General features: G+C 57.0%; 5 protein-coding genes across 5 annotated transcripts; 3 read left to right on the top strand and 2 right to left on the bottom strand.

Annotated features, from left to right (window-relative positions):
- Window positions 1-16: 16 nt before the first annotated feature.
- Window positions 17-983, bottom strand: LTHEOB_933 (Oligosaccharide translocation protein rft1 protein; the record flags this gene model as incomplete). Its single annotated transcript, XM_035518906.1, has 4 exons — window positions 17-247; window positions 306-741; window positions 801-896; window positions 943-983. 4 exons carry the CDS (start codon window positions 981-983, stop codon window positions 17-19), a joined length of 804 nt encoding a protein of 267 aa, XP_035369692.1.
- Window positions 984-2,733: 1,750 nt separating this feature from the next.
- Window positions 2,734-4,002, top strand: LTHEOB_932 (Integral membrane protein; the record flags this gene model as incomplete). Its single annotated transcript, XM_035518895.1, has 3 exons — window positions 2,734-2,831; window positions 3,057-3,366; window positions 3,661-4,002. The coding sequence occupies 3 exons, from the start codon at window positions 2,734-2,736 to the stop codon at window positions 4,000-4,002; spliced, it is 750 nt and encodes a 249-aa protein (XP_035369691.1).
- Window positions 4,003-4,526: 524 nt separating this feature from the next.
- LTHEOB_931 (GNAT family protein) lies at window positions 4,527-5,147 on the top strand (the record flags this gene model as incomplete). Its single annotated transcript, XM_035518884.1, has 2 exons — window positions 4,527-4,654; window positions 4,712-5,147. 2 exons carry the CDS (start codon window positions 4,527-4,529, stop codon window positions 5,145-5,147), a joined length of 564 nt encoding a protein of 187 aa, XP_035369690.1.
- A 659-nt stretch (window positions 5,148-5,806) lies between these two features.
- Window positions 5,807-7,894, top strand: LTHEOB_930 (Patatin/Phospholipase A2-related protein; the record flags this gene model as incomplete). Its single annotated transcript, XM_035518873.1, has 1 exon — window positions 5,807-7,894. The coding sequence occupies one exon, from the start codon at window positions 5,807-5,809 to the stop codon at window positions 7,892-7,894; it is 2,088 nt and encodes a 695-aa protein (XP_035369689.1).
- A 2,204-nt stretch (window positions 7,895-10,098) lies between these two features.
- Window positions 10,099-14,202, bottom strand: LTHEOB_929 (MIT domain-containing protein; the record flags this gene model as incomplete). Its single annotated transcript, XM_035518861.1, has 5 exons — window positions 10,099-10,286; window positions 10,355-12,932; window positions 12,991-13,649; window positions 13,708-13,746; window positions 13,848-14,202. 5 exons carry the CDS (start codon window positions 14,200-14,202, stop codon window positions 10,099-10,101), a joined length of 3,819 nt encoding a protein of 1,272 aa, XP_035369688.1.
- Window positions 14,203-14,759: the final 557 nt, after the last annotated feature.

Here is a 14,759-nt window from a genome sequence, read left to right as displayed (position 1 = left end):
ACAGCCGCCGAGCTCCTCACTCGTAGCTGTAGCAAAGCGTCCCTCCGCGAGGATCCAGCAAATCATGCAGCGTCGCATTTCCGGCCAGTCGCCCGATGTCCACCTCGAAGTCTAGCGTGACGTTCTTGCCGCTGTAGTCAAAGGGCTCGACCGGGCCTCCGACATCGTGGAAGCGCGCCGGCAAATCCTTCTTCTGCCATTCCCACAGGATGCGATCGAGGTTGCAGTGATGCAAATAAAAGAGGGGCTGTCGTAATCCGTCAGCGCTTCTGAATCAGTCATCGCAATGGGATTTCCGCCCGTACATCACCTGGACTGTTCGCCGCATCCCCGATGGTGCCCAGCACGCCACCGACGCCAAAATGCCCGCTACCGTGGATGTTCGGCTGCGAGAAGCTCGGGATCCCCTCGAGCGCGCGTGCGTAGCTCGTGTAATCCGGCTGGCCCGTCACGTAGTCCACATTGCTCTGCTGCGCGAAGCTATTCATGACCCAAGGCGTGAAATCCCTCTTCAGGCAGCCGGGCAGCCCGACATTGACCTGGAAGGCAGGGTACGCGAAGGGCCCGTCGCTGATGCAGCCGCCGCCCGTCCGACCTGTCAGGTTCAGCGGGTTCTGCTCGGCCGTGGCCTCAACCCATGGACCGTTGCCGCCGAAGCCGATGATGGGGCTGAAGACTTCCGTCTCGAAGATCGCCGTGCTGTTTTCGTCTGCCGATGCGTCGAGAGACCAGTCCCAGTAACTTTGAACTCGGTCAGCTACAGGCACCCCTAATCGTTGTCCGGAGTTCGTGCAACCTACGGTTGTGCTCCTCTGTATCCGCATTCCTCCCTCAATGCTTTCTCGTAGGTTGCGATCAAATAGCGATGCCACAGCGCGAAGTGACCCTGCGAGAACCTGTTCAGCTGAGGCAGTAGAGACGACCGACGAATGTGGCCCATACCACCCAATGTATTGCTGGAGTTTGGTCTTTGTGGACAGCATGATGATCATCAAAACGATTAACCGTGCCATTCAGCCCGGTTATAGCGGGTAATCGCGTCAGACAGAAAACGGCGTCGATGTACGCCGTTCTCTCGAAAAGCGAGAGCTTTCTCCTGCGACCAATAAGCTTCCAGCTACGCATCAGCAGGGTCGCAACTCATACCATTCCTTCCGCACCGGCGGGTTGATGCAAGGCTTGCTAGCGATGGCCGTGGGTGCGCCAAACGCGGCGAGAGCCAAGCCCCCCAATACAATCGGGAGACGCATCTCTTGAACAATTCTCTTCAGGCTGTGCACTAAGGGAAAGGGGACCGGTACATGCAAGCGTCAGGGTTTCGGGCGCATGGAGGTGACCGGTTCTTTGTACTGCCGGTACATGGCCTGGGTCCCACCGAGTCCGGCGCCACACATCTCGGATATTTGTCTGGCTTACGCAAAGCGCGCTTCGCCGTACACGCAAGACCGCAGTTCGTTCGGTTGGGGAGCCCTGAAATCTATCATACGAAACGGACCAAAGGCGGCATGTCCGCGCCGCAACGGCACGTCCAGCTGTGCCTCGCCAGCACAATCTCCGCGCGGAAGAGGGGGGACGCGACAGTCACAGTATTCACCGGGCACGATGCAACGTATGCAGATCGAGCGTCTTATAGACCGGGGCGGAAGCTCTGGGTGGTATGAACATTGGGAGGGATTAACAGTGTGATCTATATAGTTGTTCCCACCTTCCGAGGTTAGTAGAAATTCTAGAGATCTGCGCGTGCTCGATCACAAGCCATCCCTGCACGAGGGTATTTTAGAGAAACTTATCTGTCGTGGGTAGTTGAAGCATGCGCCTGCACATGAATGCATAATCATTGAGACATGCCTGCTTCCTGCACAGCTAAATATCGCTCATCGCAAAGAACTTGTGAAGGGTTATTTCATCTGGTCTGCCGTATGGGGGAGAGTGACCCACGTCGGTAGTGCGTTCCCATTGGCGGGAGATGTTCGATTGCGTGCAGCGGTAGCACGGATATGATCTGCGGCACAGCAACACCGGGGCTCTGGCGCCGAGTCAATAGATGGAAGGTCGCGCATTGCTGCGGAGCTTTTGTGGGTAAACAACTTTATCCCACACACAACCGCCCATTGGGAGCCGTGGATCCGGGCCGTGAGTAAATTGCTCCTCGGCCTCGCCACGCAAACACTGATCAGAATTCTGTTGCAAACCCTGCTTGAGGGCGTTTTCATGTCGTGCATCACACAAGTGATTGCTTCGATAGGCTCTATGACTTCGATGGAGTGTGGCTACGTCAATCGAGCGAAGAGTGATCGATTGACATGCTCCGGAGTTATCAAGCGTTGGTTGCGTCGTCGTGGTTTGGCATCTACGTTGATATAATTGAGTGCATTGGAAGACCCGGCATTTGGCCATTCATTTCGGGCACAAAGGCGCTGCTTCCTGTCGGTTATGAAGAGAGGAGAGGAAGACGGCACAGTCGAGCGATCCGACCGGGTCTAGGATTTCGGCCTCAGATTGCCGTCGCATTCGCACTTAAACCCGGCAATTAGGGAATGCCTTCGGATCGAAGGCCCAGAAGGTAGATGGTAAACCTGACAAAATGGCCCGAAAATGTCGCAGCTGTAAATAGGTGTAGCGAGAGTTAGACCGGCTAAGCAGCAGTGCCCGTGTCGTACTTGAGCTGCTGGGCTTCCACGTTTCTTTCAGGTCATTCGGAGACGAGTAGCTGTTGCCCACCTGATGCCCAAGATGCAGAAGATCACAGCCGATAATGGATCTCGGCAGCCAATGTTCTTGGCCCTCTTGGGACTACTGCTCTTTTTTTCGACCATCACGGTGATCCTCAGGTAAGAAGTCAGGTCTATCGAACCGAGTAGCATCTGTTGACACTCACGAGGTTTTACTGTCGAATCGTATACGTCAAATACGTTGGTACGGACGACTACTTCATAGTAGCAGCCTTTCTGGTTGTTCTTGGGATGAGTGTGGCAAACGTCATACACGTCAGCTATGGCACAGGGTAACAGCGCGCCATGTCCGCCCAAAGTGCACCGCTAATGAAGGCATGACAGGAGACATCTTGCCGACTTGCCTCCAGAGATTCTCATTCCGACTTTGAAGCATTGGTACGCATACCAGCTAGTGTATCCGTTTGCTCTGCTCTTCGTCAAGGCAAGCATCCTCGCGCTCTACTACAGAATATTCTCGCAGAAGGCGTTCAAAATATCGGTCTGGGTGATGGCGACGACTGTCGCTACGTACACGGTCGTGGTGGTGTTTGTCAACGCCTTCGAATGCCCACACAAAATCTCCAATGCGTGGAGCCCGACGTTTCCAAAGGGCTGCAACAATCTTCCCAAGGCATACTTTTCGATGGCCGGGGTGAGCATCGCGACGGATTTCTTAATACTCGTTCTTCCCATTCCGGTACTAGTAAAGCTAAATGTTCCAAGGAACCGACGTTGTAAGTAGACTCGATCGGCGAGAATTCGCACGCTGACATGTCAGGGGCGTTGATTGGTATTTTCATGACTGGCAGTGTCGCGGTGGCAGCGTCAATAGTGCGTCTCAACGCGCTTTACATATACACGGTTTCGAAGGACGTCTCGTATGATGCGATATATGTGGGTACTTCTCGCGGGAGCGGGAGGAACGACTGTGCTGACACGGTGACAGATTCTCCTCTGGTCGCAGGTGGAATGCAATATAGCCATCATTACGGCGTGCATCCCGCCGCTTCGGCCAATATTCAAGGGGACTTTCCGAGGGAATTCGTCCGGGCGGTCTCGAAGAGAGGGAGGAAGCAAGTATGCAGGCGAAATGTTCCCTCCGGACCGCAGGTTCAAGGGACAAGAGCTCGTGGAATTCGACGTATACAGTAGACGTCACAGCGAGCTTCAGAACACGGTCAGCGGCGGGCCGGACAACGAGAGCGAAGAGCACATTTTGTCGAGCGGGCGGTCGGGTATCCTCAAAACGATGTGCGTCGAGACGGTGTCAAATCCGACGGATGAGTAGGGTCGTAAAATATCCGATAGGAAGGATGATAGCGCAGGCTGATGCTGAGGCGCCACGGGGCTGTGAGTGGGGAATGAGAGTTTCTGACCACCCTCTTGCGTATTCGGTGACATAATGGCCGGTGCACATGATCTCCTCCAACCCAGATTGACGAGTCTGAAAGAGTCGAGGCGACGGCGACGTCATGTGCGACATGGCGGCGACGTGTGACAGAGATGAAATGGGTGTGCAGAGCCGCAGGGCCCACGGCCCGCGAGGCAGGGTAGTGGTGTTCGGGACGGTGTTCCGGATGGCAGTGGAAGAGGTGGCCGGTGCCACGGCAGAAGACCGGGATCGTCGCTGATGCACACGATCTCCGTCGTCGCTACAGCCCGAGCATCTTCTTCACCCATCATGATGGAGGTTCTGGGCTCCTCAGGCCCCCCGGCCCCCCAGAACCCCGTGCCAAGTCCCCAACCACGCGCAATGAGTCAACTTCTTGCTTCGCAGCTGACCAGACCTCCTATCCACAGAGCCAACACGCAATGCCGGCATCCACAGAGTCTCAGGACGAGTGCGTTAGGACTAGTCGGATCCTTCTGCGACGCATGCGCCTCGATGATGTCGCCGACATGCATCTGCTCCGCGAACGCCCGGAGGTGATGAAATACACGTACGTGCCCGCTTAGTCGGCAGTCGGCACACCATGAAAGCTAACCTGGCTCCACAGTCCAACAGGCCCAGCTACTGATGTTTCGCAAACAGAGGAGTGGGTCCGCGGCTGCCTGAGCCGATCCAACTGCTACAACTTCACCATCGAGCTCCTGCCCACCGACCCGGAACACACCACAACCACAAAAGTCATCGGCGTGCTGGGCGCCGCCCGTGCCCCCGAGATCGGCTACCTGCTGCACCCCGACTACTGGGGGAAGGGCATTACTACCGAGGCCGTCACGGCCTTCCTGCCCTTGTTCTGGAAAAAGTACGATGGCGTCTACGACTACGCCACGGCCGAGATCGACCCCGACCACGACGGCAGCCGCAAGGTGCTCCAAAAATGCGGTTTTGTTCTGTGGAAAACCAGGGAGAAGGACTTTCAGAGCCCGACCTTGGGCTTGAGGGACACGCAAGTCTACCGCCTACCGCGGCCCAGCACAGGTGTATAGAACGAGGGTCGGGGGAGGTAGGTATACCGTCATGTCTTTCCTTTTTTTTTTATCTCATTCCTTGCTGTTTCAGAGGCAAATGCGACGGCCAGGTACGAGAGACGAGGCAACTTACTGTGCTTATCGCAGCGGGCCAATCATACCGATCGTGGCCAAGACGGGAGGAGGCGCAGGGCGGGGACGGGCGATCGCCCCCCATGACCAGACTCAACTGCAGCTGACACAGAAGGCAGCCCGACGAATGACGCTGCACGCGTGTGCCGGCTGCCGGGCGGGCTGACCAAATTAGAAGCTGCCTTCAGCCGCATCGCTTGATGCCTGCCCAACCAGCCACTCGAGGAATAATAGTAATATATCGACTCCACTGCGTCCCGTCCCGCTGCATTCTGCGCCACATCTCTTCTACTGCGCACCCGCTTTATTGCCTTCGTACCTGCGTTGCCCTTCCCATGGCTCCTCGCCCCGTTTAGGCAGTAGCTTTTACGAACCAACGAATCAGCGTCGTACAGATTCAACAGAACACCCTTCACCAAGACACACTGACTCACCCGCCTGAAAACCATCGCCGCTGGAGGCTCTGGCGGCTGCGTCACCGAGGCGGCCTCCGGCCAGTCACGACTGCATAAATAATGCCCCGCACACAGCACCAAACAGCAAACATGCCTTCGCCACCCATGGCAGGATTCAAGCAGAACCCCCACGCCCCGCTCCGCCTCCTTTCGCTCGACGGAGGCGGAGTGCGCGGTCTTTCGAGCTTGATGGTCCTGGACGATCTGATGGAGAACATTGCGCACGAGGAAAAGCGCCTGGGCAAGCGCGACCCCGGTCACACCAAGCCGCTCAAGCCGTGCGACTACTTCGATCTGATCGGCGGCACCTCGACCGGCGGCATCATCGCCGTGCTCCTTGGAAGGCTGCGCCTCGACGTCAAGCAATGCATTCGCATCTACACCAAGCTCGCCGAGGAAATCTTCAAGAAAGACCGCTCCATCACCGTCCTCGGCGTGAAGCTGCCCACCAGCTCCACCCGCTTCTCCGGTGCCGTTCTCGAGGCCGCCATCAAGAGAGCACTCGTCGAGCTCGGCTACAGCGAAGACGAGCCCATGTGGGACGACTCGCTATTCGAGGAGATCATCGAGCCGCTGGACACCCAAGCCGAGAACATATGGGCCGATCAGCCAACTCCCCCGCGCTTCACCGAATCGCCTGAGGCGAGCTTCAGCCTCCCAAGAGAAATCGAGGAGTCGCGCACAACGCTGTGGCAGAGCTACAGCAGCAAAATGTCCAAAGACTCGGACGCCCTGTCCATACAGTCAAAAGACGGCCGCACGAGGAGGAACACTTTCCGCATACACCCCAAGGGCTCTGTCCACCGCCGGCCGAATCGGAAAGGATGCCGTACTTTTGTCGTCAGCACCCTCAAGAACGCCCTCGGCCTGCCGCGCATTCTCTCCACCTACGACCCGAACGATCGGCAAACGAAGATCTGGGAGGCCCTGCGCGCCACGTCCGCAGCCCCGACCTTCTTCGAGGAGATGACGTTCGGCACACCGCGCATGTCCTACCTTGACGGCGGCGTCGGCTTCAACAACCCCTGCGCTGAGGTCGACTACGCCGCCAAGTCCATCTGGGAGGGCCGGCCCATCGGCGTCATCGTCTCCATCGGCACCGGCCTCCAGACGATCCCATCTGTCAAGAAGGTTGCCAACTGGCTGCCCTTTGGTCTGGGCACCGACATAGCACTCGCGTCGGCCCTGGTATCCATGGCTACGGGCACCGCGCGCGTGGACAACGAAATGCAACGCATGTATTACGGCTCACCTACGCACTACTACCGCTTCGACGTCGAGAGCGGGCTGGCCGACGTATCTCTCGAGCAGTGGATGAAGGAGGACGAGATGGCGGCGCTGACGGAGCAATACATGCGCCACCAACTCCAGCGTGCCTACAAACTTAGCGAGCTCATAGTCAAACTATCAGCGCTGCCGCCCAAGTTCGACATCGGCGCGCTCACCTTCCGCTGCGGTATCGCGGGCAGAGGGCTCGTAGATGGCGAGTTCGTGTCCGAGGAGCTCGACTTTAAGACGGGCTTCCCGCTCGGCATCAGGCCCACCTTCAGCGATATGCAACGGCTCGAGGCGACCCGCGACACCAGCCCCTCCGGCAAGGCCGGCATCGCCGTCGATCCGCACAGCGGCCGTGCCCAGAAGATCCTGCCCGTGGCCCTCGACCTGGACGGCGACGGCCGCCGCGAGGAGAGCGCGGTGCTGACGTGCCGGCACGCCGAGAACGTGTGCTTGCGCGCGCTGCGTACCGGCATCCCTCCGGGCAAGTACCGCGTCAAGTTCATCGTGTGCTTCTTCGAGCCTGCCAAGACTGCTGCTGCTGGAGAGGGCGGCCAGGTGGGTGTGGCAGACAACAACATCCAGCCGCCGACGGAGCTCGTCTTCTCGGTCGGCAAGCCCTTCGACACCAAAACCTTCGGCACCCGCTACGTCGACGTCAAAATCACGCCCGACATCGTGCCCGTGCTGCTGCACCCGGATGCCGTGCGCGTGCGCGTCGGCCGCACGCGGTACGCCGACAAGAAGGGCAAAGGCTGGGTCGAGATCGCGGGCGACGTCGAAGCCGAGGTGGGCCTAGATGGCGCCCTGGGCCTGATGGTGACGAAGAAGTTCGAGGAGGGCGTCGTCGTCGGCGGGTGGAGCTTTGGCGGCGTGCGGTTGGAGCCTGTTTTTGACGAGTGAAGCGTGTTCGTGCTTTGCGTACCTTTTTCTTCTCCTACGACCTTAATTTCCCTACTCTCCAATTCACCCTCCATGAGAGCTGTTTTGTTTGTTTCCCTGGCTCCCCCCGCCTTTTTTTTTTTTCCTCCCATATTGTTATGACTTGTTTCTATTGCGGCATTTGACTTTACTCCTTGATACCATTTTCTACGACCATGATTTTTCCATTTAGTCGAAAGTACTTTTACTCTTGTTAGCATCATACTGAGGCGTTTGGGGTTTTGTAGCAGCGTGGACGTATGGACGACTGGCATCTTTTTCCTCCGTTAGTGGTTGTTGCAGAGAAAAACTCCGACCCGCCCCGATCAATAATTGTAGACAATGAGGCACGATCAGATCTAGCATACAAGAATATTACAACCGAAGGCTATTGCTTGTGCTCATGGGTGGTTGAAGCTATCGTCCGGACGAGAATGTCGAATTAAAAACTCTACATACACGTCCGGACGATAGCATCAACCACCCATATGTTGTTTTGTTTTGTTTTTGAAAAAAAAAAAAAAAAAGATGAGGCATAGTTACCCTCGAGGATTCTTCACGCTAGCCATCGGCTGCATTACCCCTCTGTAGCTACGCAGTGTTAATTATAAGCTTAAATTTATTTTAAGTTTTGCAGCGCTTTGAAAAGCGTAGGTTTTAGATTTGGTCTGTGTGAGTTGGTCCATTCATACGACATATGTTGGGTCTGCCAATTGCCTCATTTCCCCTCTTCCCCCTTCCCCCCTCCCTTTTTCTCGTGTCATCGGTAGCTGAAGCTAATTAATTCCATATTCATATGTTGACGATAATTTCTACTCCTCACATATGTTTTTTTTTTTTAAAAAAAAAACGATGGCGACCCTTTGTTCCAGGGCCATGCTATCCTTCGCCCCAGCCCTTCAGCTGCTATCGCTCTGTAAAGGCTCCGGGATATTCCTGTAACGTATGTTAAACTCAACGCACCGAAAACTCCAAAGAAATGGTCCCTTGCAACTATTTTCACAAAGATGGGCAGTGGAGGCTATCAACTGGACCTTGTTAGAATTATTATATTCACATCAATGCCGAACAATTGCTTCAACTATTCATAGATATGGGTGAAATCGAGTTATAATTGGCTCATCTGACGGTACCTACTATAGTATAGGCGACGTTAACGCACAGATAAATTTGATTAGAATCATAAAAACAATTACTAGACGCATCAAATCATATATACTGTTTACGCCGCCGAAGAGGCGGATTGTTGCATATACACGAATATTTACCTCGCTACGCTAGCCCTCGTCCCTGCTTAAGAAATGAAAAGGGGGGTGCAGGTAGCGATGAGAATAGACAACAGAAACGCAATAGATGCGTAAACCATGGTAGGAGAATAATTACGAAGCGAAGGTGTATTTACAAGGAATCAAGCCAAAACTCGGGATGGAAGCTCGCGAACAACGTCGAAAAGATGTCGGATACCCGATGCGATGTACGGATGATGATTCCGAGTTCCACCCCTGAAAATCCAAGAATAGCAACTGTTCGACAACTCAGGCAAATAGCGATTGCGAAATATCAGCAGATGAAAGAAAGGAAAACGTAAGATGAAGAGACGGACGGAAAAAAAGGAATTGAGGGTATCCTCGTGACGAAGCCATATCACATGAAGAGAGAATACAAAAGTAGAAAGAACAAGCGACCAGGGATATCATTTGCACAAGGCTTGAGAACAAAAAGCATATCAACATCCTTGCTCTTCTTCCCGTTCTTTCGCTCACGCTCCTAATCTTTGCCGGATAAGTCCCCCCTACGCCGTCCGCGCTACCCAACCGACACAAGAGACAACCGCTAGCCCAAACGATCCCACCAGTCTTGAGAAAAGAGAAAGCCCACAGCACCTGAATACGTCCGCCATGATGGAAGATAGAAGAAACCAACGTAGATACTCTCGAAGGAAGGGTATGAAGGCTGGACGGGAAAGGGAAAGTGAGTCAGAGAAGAAGTGAGAGAGGGAGAGGGAGAGAGACACGAAAAGTGGTATATTGAGTAATAAGACAGAAAAGATCATTGTGTGTGTATGGGAAGCGATGCAAAGCTCATGCAGAGAAAAGGTTGCAACGAGCAGCAGAACACACTCGCCGTCGTGATTGGGAGGGCGTGGAGAATCGAGTCGGTTTGAACGTCGGAGCGGCCAAAAGCAATCATATCAGAACCCACTCGCTCCCGCGCTTGATGAACTTGTCCAACATCATGGCGATGTCGCTGAGGACGAACCGACAGATGTAGAAGCCAAAGAATTCGGCAGCGTGGCGGGTACTCAGCTCTAGACCGACGTGCGTGGGAGACGAGTGCTTCAGCCCTGGATCCTCGACCTGGCGAGCTATTTGATCTAAAAGAAAGGACACCTGTTAGCCAGCGGTTTCTTACTCGCAGCAGATCCGAAAGTATGCTGCTTACCTAGCACCTGGACGGCGTCAAATAGTCGCGTCAATGATCCCATGTAGCTTGCGTTCGGCCCGATGAATTCAACTTGCGCAACCTCACGCTTTGCAAAGCGAATGTTTGGCAAGGTCGTCATCGGTAGAGTGCTCATCGTCAGCGAATCCTTGGAAACCTCCTTGTTCGACGCGAGGTTGGCCAGGTTCACACCGGAATTCTTCGACCGCAGCTTCTTCCAGGTGTTGAGATAACGATTGCTTGTACCACCAAGTCTCGAAGGTAGTTCGGTGGCAGTGCTGCCGTCGGGAGAGGTGACGCCGACCGTCTGTGCATCCTTGAACATCGAGCTTACGCCACCGGTGCCGACTTCGCTACCGAGCTTCTTGATGAGGTTGGACTGGACCTGGTCCAAAACGAGCTCGAGGGCTTGCATTTCCTCGAGGGTCGCATCCGCATCGAGCGTGTCAACCCTGCCGAGTTTGAGCAGAGCGGCGGTGAGGAGGTCGATATTCGAGATCTTTTCCTCCATCGACTTGATCTTGACTCCCTTTACGTTCCAAATGTCGCGTGGAACGAACAGCTTCGTCGAGAGATATCCACCACGAGGGTGCGCGAGAGTTTGGTAGAAGCAGCGCATGAGCCAGAAAGGACGGAGAAGATAGCTTTCCGGGCAAGGCTCGAGAGGGATGGGGGCATTGATGGCGAGAGGATTGGGCGATCCGGGGCTGTACGGCGAGTGGATGTCGGCCTCGAAGAGATGCATGCCACCCGTCGGCAGATTCATGCCATCGAGCGTAAAGGTCGGGATACCAGGGGTCTGTGCGAGCTGCGCGTTGCTCGGCTTGCGTTGGCTGAAGGTCGTAAACGTGGTGCTGAGCGGCGTGCCGACAGAAACGTCGGATCCATCCGGACTCGAGACCGACATTTGTCGGTTCCGTAAGCTCAAGGAGGACTTGTTCTTCTTCAGGGGCGGAGGAGGGCCGCTCGTCTTAGTGCGGCTCGAGGGATCGCTCGTAATGTTTTCATTCGACATGGCCTGCGTAAGGGACGTCGACGGTGAGATTGACGGCATGCTGTCTGCCGGGCTGACAGCGGCCGAATTCAGTGACGGGGCCTGCAAATTGGATTGCGAGGGCATCTTCAACGACGTGTTTGGCAAGGTTGGGTTGGCCGTTTTCGGCAAAGCCGGGGTCTCGTCGACCTTCAACGTGTACGGCGGCTGCGTCAGAGGCCCTTGGTTCGCCGGCAGCGAAGTTTCGATCTTGAGCTGTTTGGCATTCTGTCCGGAAAGTCTCCTGCTCCTCACGCTAGAAGCGCCTCCGGAACCCGTGGATTTGTGCGAGGGGGCGGGCGGGATGGGAACTTCGGTCTGAGGTTCGGATTCCGAGACGGGAGGCAATGTGTTGGTCGGGCGTTCGGGCAGGGGCTTGGGAGTGACCGTGGACGTGGGCGAGGTGTCCAATTCCGTGACGGTTGAGAGCGAGGTTCCAGCCGTGTTGCGAGCGGAGGACATTGAGCTGTGCCAGGTGCTTCCAGAGAAGGTGCTTGAGTCCGATTGGCGCGGCAATGCCGATTTGGACTGGAGGCCAAAGTCGAAGTCGTCCAACATGTAGTCCCTCGTCATCTCGTCCAGTATGCGCTCTTCGTCGTCCGCCTCTTCAGTCTGCCCTCCGAGGTCCAAGCTGCCGTCGCGAACGTGCGGCAGCGAGTCCCCGCGCATCCGCGATTCGCGGTCGTGTCTCTTCGCCGCTTCAATGGCCATTTCCCTCTCCGCCTCCCGTACACGTTCCCTCGCGAGCTCCACGTTCTTACGGTACGGCGACACCATGCCCTCTTCCTCGTACGGCTCCAGGTTGTCGTCGTAGGCGGCCTCGACAGCCGCGTCAAGAGCAGCGTCGAATTCGGCTTCTGTGGCACCGCTGGCGTAGCGCAAGTGCTTGCGCTGCAGCGAGCCCATTTGCAACGAGTGTACCGAAGAGGAGCACGAGGAACCCCCCGACTCGTCGATAGTGTCGAGCCAAGATATGGACTCGTTGCTGGCTGCACGGTGGTGGTGTTGGCTGACTTGGCTCGCCTGGCTGGCGGATCTATGCTCCACGACTTCGCGCACGCCAGGCTCGTCGAAAGGATCTGCGGAGGCGCTGGGGGTCCGAGTACGACGGGGCGACAACGGAGGGGGCAGGTAGTTCCGCTCCATCGGCGAGTCGAGGCTGGGATGGTCCGAATGCTGCAGACTTCCGCCCGGCTTGATCGGTGGGGGAGAAAGGAGCGGTTCTGGCTCCGACGACTTTGGTATTGAGCTCTCGACGTCGCGGATCGCAGAGCTGATGACTGATTCTCGCGCGGGTCGTTTTTGGAAGGAGGTCTGCGTCCTCGTCGACTCGACTGACTTGTCATTCACGATTCTCGTGATCGTTGCGGTCTCAATGACCACAGGTTCCTCCTCTTCATCGTCCACCACATTATCTATGAAAGATTGGGTATCCGCGAGCGATTGGTCGCTCATGGGTCGTGAAGGCAACGCCTTGCCTCCGGACGACTGCCATGCAGGGTCGAGCATCTTCAGTTCTTGTATGCGGTTGGTATAGGTTACGCGCTGTGACGAATGTTAGCAATCAGCCGGACAGACACACGGCGGGACGGGGCGCGCTTACAATTGCTTCCAGTTTCTTCCGGTCGTCTTCTCCAGAACTCCGCAACATGACTTGCTGCAATAGCCGGCACGCGTCGCCGTATGCCTCCATCGCCCCCTCGAAATTCTGCGCATTGTCGAGCAACACGGCAGTGTTGGCCTTCTGCAGCGCTCGCGACAGCATTGTCTTTTTGTCCTTTTCCCCACGATCTTTATTCCGTGACGATGCCCTTCTGCCCTCGTCCTCCGACGCGGTCGTCGTACCGCTAACGCTCCTGTCCCTCGTCCTACTTCTTGCCCGCTCTCGCGTGGGCGCACGCCGCTCCTTTCCGAGCGCACTTGCTGACCTTTGCTGTTGTTCCACAGACGGGGCACGGGACCGAGACGATACGGAGGCTGAGGCAGAGTGCGGCGCTCTGGCCGCTCGGCCGCTCGCACTCTCGAGGACGGGAGGGGAGGCGAGGGCGGACTTGGCAAAACCCTTGGCCGGGGGTTGTTTCTTGGTCCGCGGCGAGGTCGCAGTGGGCACGTATGGCTTGTGGTTGAAGTAGTCGGGACCCGACGGCAGGGTCGCAGGCGGCGTGAAGAGGCCGGAGGTCGAGATGTTGGTGGTCGCGGCGGTCAAAGGCGAACTCGGGTCAAAGGTTGTCGCCGGCAGCAGCGGCAGGGCCGGCGCAGGGTCTGGTGTCGGGATCTTGGGCGGCGGGGAATACGGTCGAGCCTTGCCCCGAGGGCTCACGTCCGGCGAGCGGTTCCTGGTAGGTGATCGTTGCGGAGACTGCAGCGCAGAGCCATGGAGGGGGTCCAGGGGGGGTCCGCCGCTGAAACTCAGCCGCCTTGAGAAACTACCCTGTCGCAGGTCTCTTGCCAAAGACGCACGGCTGGAGGTGGACGACTGCGACCAGCGGTGCAGGTTGCCAACGCCCTCGCGGATGGGACTGCTCACTTGCTCCTGCGCAGCATGCGCGACGGTGGAGCGGCGGCGGTGTGTGGACGAGCGCTTCCTGAGCCTTTTGTGTGCGTCGGGCGACGATTCGTCTTCAATGGGCGGATCCAGCGGCGGCGCGGCGGGCAGATGCGAGGGGTTGGCGGAGGACGAGGCCTTGAGCGACGAGGCCCGCTTGAGAGTGGAGGAGGAGGTCGACGACAGGGAGCTGGTATTCGAGTGGGAGGCCTTGCGATGATGGGACGATTTGGCGGCGGCGGCGGCGTGGGCGTTGCTAGCGGAATGCATCGTCCTAGGTAAAGGCCGTCCTGGGCGAGGCCAATTGGCGGTAAGAGACGGAGCCCCAAATAATCGAAGCTCATGCGCCTAGTTCATGCATGCGAGCCGGAGCGGAAGCGTGCGCGCGCACAGTGCTTGCTGTTGTTGCCCGAAGCCTCGTCGCGGCCTAGGGTACAAAAAAAGGGGACTGCGATCTGGGGCCGGGGCGGATGTTGTGCTGCTCTGCAGGCAGTTTACGGGTTGGAGGCGCCGCGCAGGCGGTGTTGTGAGTGGTCCGGCCCCTTGTGAGTGATGAACAGGGGGGTGAAGAGGGCGGCCGCGCTTGTGGCTTCGAGAGCCGCGCAGCAGGAGTCTCGCTCGGCGCTGCGTGTCGATCGCGATGGATGCAGAACGCCCGGGTTAAGTAGGGCAGCCGCGGCAACAGCGCGCGGATGCAGGCAGGGCGACAGCAGCTAGAGGCCTCACGGCGCTCTGGTCGGAGGCAGGGTCCTTTTGTCGCGCACCTCGACAGACGTACGAGTCGGCGCTGCAGATCGCGATGGCTAATAACATCCGCCGCCCGCGCG

This window comes from Lasiodiplodia theobromae (genome assembly GCF_012971845.1).
Source record: "Lasiodiplodia theobromae strain AM2As chromosome Unknown scaffold_2, whole genome shotgun sequence".
Classification (NCBI taxonomy): Eukaryota; Fungi; Ascomycota; class Dothideomycetes; order Botryosphaeriales; family Botryosphaeriaceae; genus Lasiodiplodia; species Lasiodiplodia theobromae.
The sequence above is the reverse complement of the archived record's forward strand: the minus strand, read 5'-3'. Positions and strand labels throughout refer to the sequence as shown.